Below are 6382 nucleotides of genomic sequence, written 5' to 3'. Positions count from 1 at the left end.
AAATAAATACATAAATACATAAATTTTTTAAAAATAAAATAAAATAAAATGAGGAAGAGAAGTAACCACTGGATTTAACAATGTGGAAAATAACTGGTGAACTTGACAAGAGATTTTTCTGTAGAACGGTGGAGCAAAAAGGCGCCCGGCTTAGGAACCATGGGACCAGAAGTGACAGTTTCTAAGTTAACTGGACTCGGTTAACCAATAACTGAGTTCAAGAGCGTGACTGAACCGTTTTTATCGCGTGTTGTTTCAAATTTCAAAGAGAGGCAGTGTACATATTTGAAAGAACTGAGTTGGTCCTCAATCCCTGTTTTGTCCTATCTTCAACTTCACAGACACAAACCTTTGGGCATATCACTTAATTTCTCTGATTTCTCATCTGTAAAGTGAGATTTATTTCACTACCCACCTCACAGATAAAAAATATAAGTCTTTCTCCTATTGAATACAGCCTGTTAGAGAGATGTTGTACGCACAGCACCTAACAAAGAGCTTTAATGTATACTCAAACATTTGTTGAATTCAGTTAATGTACGGGCACAAATTAAACCATAAAGCAATACACAAAGGTAAGATATAAAAAATCAAATATTGGGGCTTCCCTGGTGGCGCAGTGGTTGCGCGTCCGCCTGCCGATGCAGGGGAACCGGGTTCGCGCCCTGGTCTGGGAGGATCCCACATGCCGCGGAGCGGCTGGGCCCGTGAGCCATGGCCGCTGGGCCTGCGCGTCCGGAGCCTGTGCCCCGCAACGGGAGAGGCCGCAGCGGAGGGAGGCCAACGTACCACAAAAAAAAAAAATCAAATATTTCCACCTTTATGTGGAAAGAAGACAACGCTCACTGCTGAAATGCCTTCAGGTGGCTCTGTATTAGTTGTGCTAACAATGTTTTTCAGAATACCCTTCAATATACCCTCAAGGGCAAACTGCCAGCAAGGAACAAGTCAAACAGCTCCTTCTGCCGCCCCCCCCCCAAATAGGTTATGATGATGTGCTTATAGGCAAAACTCAACCAGTAGATTGGAAAAAACAGATACGAATATTTCTTTGAAATTTAAAGAGACCATCACAAGAGGAGGCTAACTGGTAACAGTTACCACCACCACCCCAAACATAAAGCAGAGATGCAAATCCTATACAGTATTTAAAGGGATTCTCTCTGGGAACTCCCTAGCGGTCCAGTGGTTAGAACTCGGCGCTTTCACTGCCGTGGCCCGGGTTCAGTCCCTTGTCGGGGAACTAAGATCTCACAAGCCGTGCAGTGCAGCCTCCCCAACCCCCTGTCAAAAAAAAAAAAAGAAATAAAGGGATTCTCTCTGAAATTGCAGTATTACAGAGTAACATGTCATACTCTAATAACAGATGTTACCAGTCAGATATGCAGGAAAAGACTTCAATGATGTAATCACAAGCAATACTGATTACAGCTAAACTTATGTAACATACGTACTTTTTCAAGTACCTATAACATACCCGATGATCCAAATTAATTCTAGAATAGCTGTTACGAATAAACAGAATAAAAGCTGTCAGTCTCCGGCACAACTCCTGAATGACTTAAATGATATGAACATAATACCGACTTGCTAGTTTTTATTTTTAAAGTTTCACTATGAAATTTATATATTTTTCACAAGTCTGTACAGTTTAGAAAGCAGTTATAAATTCATCATTAACAATAAAGTTGAACACAAACTATAAGCTAGGTACACGCAACAAATATGCATAGCTAACAATTTATTTGGAGCTTTTGTTAATTCTGCTCAGAATTACAAAAGTGGTAAATTCTAGGTTTATGGCTAGTCTAAAGAGAAGTGCCCTTCTAAAGAACAAACAACCTCTTGGCTCACACAAAACTGGAAACCTTAACTTTCCCCTGGCCCTTCAATGGCACATCACCAATTCCTTCACTACCAAGCTTTGTTTACAAATGCTTGTAACCTGCACAGGATTAAACAGGTGCCTCCTATATCAGGACCAGTATATAATTTCCTCTCCACAGAATACAATAAAAGCAATAATATTAGTTTTATTTTGTTTTCAGACCATCACTAAAATAATAAAAATAAAAACACTGATGCTCTTACCAGCTACTACACAAACAATTCCCAAGAGATTTCAATTTAAGGAAGGTGTAAGTGTTAAATATATGTAGACTGGTTTGTTTGATCATAGTCATTAAACTATTTGTGAATTGACTCTAAAAGAAAACAGCATTAAAAGAAATCTTCTATTCCTGGGGAATAAAAGCCATCTTAGTCAACAGGCATTTGTGAACCATACTGACATGACCATTCTTGCTGTCTCCTGTACTCTTGCTTCCACTGATAGGAGTTGCACAATGTATCATAACTATACTTATGGTCAGAATGCTGCAGAAAGTATTTAAGCATACTGATGCCAAGCGATCTATGAAACATCCTGGCTCCCCTTCAACTTCTTTAACGGGTCAGGTGACTGAAAGGAGTGGCAGCTCTTATTAATATGAGGGGTCAAAAGCTGAAACAACTGACTCGCTTTTAGAAAGCAGAAAAAGATATAAGAGCATCCTTTACTGGGAGTCAGATTAAATGATTTCTCACTTGTAATTCAACTGTTTTTTGTATCTATGTGTTTCAAACCTGCAAATAGATGTATCAAGTACTAGGTATCGTTATTCAATCAAAGTTAGGATCTAAGGGCAGCAAAGCAAATTTGTCTAGGTCACGTTCCTGAGGCTTAGGATGTGCACAAGGTCATACAATTAATGAGAGACAGGATTGAAATCTAGGTGTTTCTGGGGCTCAAGTCTGTGTGTTTATCACCATGTTATACTGTCACTGCTAATCTGACATGAATACAATACAGATGTCAGTGTTGAACAGGTGGTCAGAGTTCTATTTTTTTTTTTTGCGGTACGCAGGCCTCTCACTGTTGTGGCCTCTCCCGTTGCGGAGCACAGGCTCCGGACGCGCAGGCTCAGCGGCCATGGCTCACGGGCCTAGCCGCTCTGCGGCATGCGGGATCCTCCCGGACCAGGGCCCGAACCCGTGTCCCCTGCATCGGCAGGCGGACTCTCAACCACTGTGCCACCAGAGAAGCCCGGTCAGAGTTCTTTTTTACTTAAGAGTTAAGATTGAAAATACAAGTTACATAATCATATGATTGATTGACGTATTAGAACAAAGCGTAAAAATGATGCCTTAAAAAGTACATAGAACTCAGTTTCATGAGTGAAAAAGAAGTATTTAAAGCATTAAAATATTTTTTAGTTGTCCAAGCTGTTTTTGCTTTAAGCTAACTTCCACAAACAGACACAAGAAATGTAGCTTTATTTAGGCACTATGATTTTCAGAGCAGTAATAAAGAACAGTCTCTAGCAAGTTATAGAATTTCAAAGGCTACAGACAACGAGCTATTAAAGCACTTTTAAACTTCAGACAATAGACAGGTATCTATACTTGATGTCTAATAAGGCAACCCTCATCCTGAAAAGAGCAATAATTATTTACGTATTTTCTACCTCAACCTCAAATTTCTGCCTTTGAAATCCTCGCTTTCCTTCAAGGGCAGAAATCTGGGAAGCCAATCCTGGCCGCGACCTTCTCCAAGCGTACTTCATTGCCAGCTGCACTAACACACACCCGATGCACTGGAAGAGAGAGTGCTATTGCTAATCACCTTTAGGTAGGAACTAAATTTCTAAAATTTGGACAGGTCAGTCAAGACACAATTGTCTCCTGCAGGTACCAAGTGACCACTTCCTCTTCTTTTTCTATTTTTTGAAAGTCTCTAAAACCAAGAGGAGCTTGGTGAATGAAAGTGAAGCTAAAGGTTGACATCAACATTTACAGATTTTTAAAACAAGGTAAATTTTTTAAGAATCCATTTTAAATGAGTCAAATTTTGGAATAACAGACTTCATCTTATTTTCATGGTGCAAAAGCTTGAGACATTTTCTCTGAGAGATGGAGAAAGCATTCTGCAAGGAGGAAGAGCTTCTGCAATGAAATGATGACTATACACTGCAGTGTCTTAAGCTAAACTTTTCCAGTAGTGACCTGACAAATGAGGATCTTGCACTGAACCCACTAAAACTGTATTAATGATTTTTACACAATATTAATACATATTTGCAATGGGTAAGACTTTAAGGTGGAGAGAGTATCTAATTTATTTTTCAACTGTATCAAAAATTTAAAACCAAGAAAAATCAAAAGGTATGCACAAAAGGGCCAACAACCAAAGAGTAACCAATGACAAGTGGTTAGAGCCAAAACACCAAGTTGCTAAATATATAAGGAAGCTGCTGTTCATCTGGACCTTTGCCCAGAACACAAAAATTTGGAGGAGAAACAGCGGCAGTTTAAAGGGGACAGGGTTCTAAATTTGCTGCTTCATTCCTTTATCTGGACAGCTAATCTTGGCCTTGCAGAAGCTTCCTCTGATACTGTTTCGACTGAAATGGCCATAACCACACTGGAAAATCCAAATGAGTACCAAAGCTCTTACGTGGAAATCCACTGTTCGAAAAACACGTAGGGAATATATTTAAAGCTAAGATCAATTTTGTTCTTTAGAACAATCAACCCAAGATTCTGGCAAAGGAGACGATGAAGCATTTTAAAACGTCTCAAAATCCTTTAAGGTAACTAAATAAACAGCAAAATTATTTGTACTCTGCCAAGCTTATGGCCCTCCTTTTGACAAAAAGCTTTTTTTTCTTCTTCTTGGAAGACTGAGTTCCTTTAAGAACCACCACCTGCTCATGGTGCTTTTTTTTTTTTTTCCCCTCAAGAAGGCATCTGCACTGCAGATCTCTGCACGAGGGGAGCTTGCCAGCCAGCTCCCACCACCAGGCAGACGCGTTATACAATGGAAACTGAAAGCGGCCTGCAGCTTCCCTCCTTAGTCTTTCACAGAGATGGGAGGAGAAGGGGGTTCAACCAGCCCCTGCTTTGTCTGACTTTTCTCCCCCTCCCCCCTGTCTGCGGGAAACACCCCCTTTTGTTATACTTCGATCAATAATAGCCGACAAAAAGCATGAAATTAAAATATGTTGATGGCTTGGCATGACTCTACCTATTATCTTCTAGAATATATAAGCAGCTACCCTTGTGTCCCCACCCCCACGCCGCGCCAGTGAAGAGCAGGCTGTGTTGCAGATGCAGCCACGGATCCATCTTGGACCATCAGCAGCTCCCTCCCAAATCTTCCCTGAGCTATTCTCATCACGCCTCCTTCTACCTCGGAGCCTCAGAAAAATCGGGCATTCGGTGTCTGGCCACAAAAAATTAAAGGCAGATGAAAACAGTATAGAAAAGGGCCTCAGTGTTTCCATTAAACTTCCTCATCTTTCCCACGGGCAACCAAAAAAACTCATGCTTTTTGGAAGACTACGAATGGCTGATTATGTCAACACCTGTTTGCAAAATCTGCAATGCAACCCAACCCTTTCACCACCATCCCCTCAAAACCGTAAGGAGTCATTTCTCCCACCACCAACCTGCCCCAATCCGCTCAATCTGTCTAATCCTCTACTAAATCACCCCAGTTCAGAGGACGGCTCCCCCCGAACCCGTGTCTTTCCCCACCTGCCCAGTCTCGACGTTAACGCCCACTCTCAAGAGTATCTCCCCTCCCCCAACCTGTTTTCCTCACACCCCGTTATTTCCTCACCGCCTGCAAGACCTGACGCTCCCCTCCCCCTTACCCCATTTTCCAGACGCTCCTTCCCGGGGGCTTAAGCCTCCAGTACGCGAGAGTGACTTGCAGTCCCTGACCCCGAAGGCCCCCCACCCTCCCGAGGTCGGGGTCCCCCTGCGCGCCTCACCAGCACAGGAGGAGCCGCAGCTCTTCGCCCCCAGGGCGGGGCAGGCTCCCGGGCTCCCGCCGCCGCCACCGGGCGCAGAGGACTCGGCCACGGAGGATGACGAGGAGACGGATGGGGACTGAGTGGCCGCCGACGGCTCCGCCATGGCTGCGCGAGCAAAGGCGGGAGAGGGGTGAATAGCGATGTGGGACGGGAGAGAGGGAGGGAAAAGAAAATAATCGGGCGGCTGGCTCTCCGAAGTCGCCTCGCCTCTCCTTGCTCCGAGGACAGAGTCCGACAGACAGACTGCCTTAGCCGAGCGCCGCGAGAGGGCGGAAGCGCGAGCGCGCAGGCGCACAAAGGCCCTAGGGCTGGTGGCGCGGGCGGGAGGCGGTCGAGTTGAGGCGCCCAGCGACGCAGGGCGCAGGCGCAAGAACTGTCCCTCCGCGCTCTAGCAGGGAAGGAGGGGCAAAACCGGCTTCGCCCAGCGCCAGGGCCAGTGGCTGGGGTGGGCCGTGCCCCTCGGGGATCAGGCGCAAGGGGCGTGACCAAGCATCAAGCCCCGCCCACCACTGCGGCCAAAGTGG

At 44.4% G+C, this 6382-nt stretch overlaps 1 protein-coding gene across 1 annotated transcript in view; it reads right to left on the bottom strand.

Moving 5' to 3' along the window:
- Positions 1–6163, bottom strand: part of RTN3 (reticulon 3) — a 61826-nt gene extending 55663 nt beyond the window's left edge. Inside the window, exon 1 of the mRNA XM_055091414.1 lies at positions 5817–6163. Coding sequence (XP_054947389.1) covers positions 5817–5961 — 145 coding nt within the window. The 5' untranslated portion in view covers positions 5962–6163. The remainder of the gene's footprint in view (positions 1–5816) is intronic.
- Positions 6164–6382: the final 219 nt, after the last annotated feature.

Source organism: Physeter macrocephalus, chromosome 16 (genome assembly GCF_002837175.3).
Source record: "Physeter macrocephalus isolate SW-GA chromosome 16, ASM283717v5, whole genome shotgun sequence".
NCBI lineage: Eukaryota > Metazoa > Chordata > Mammalia > Artiodactyla > Physeteridae > Physeter > Physeter macrocephalus.
Note: the sequence above shows the minus strand (reverse complement) of the source record. Positions and strands in the feature narration are given on the sequence as shown.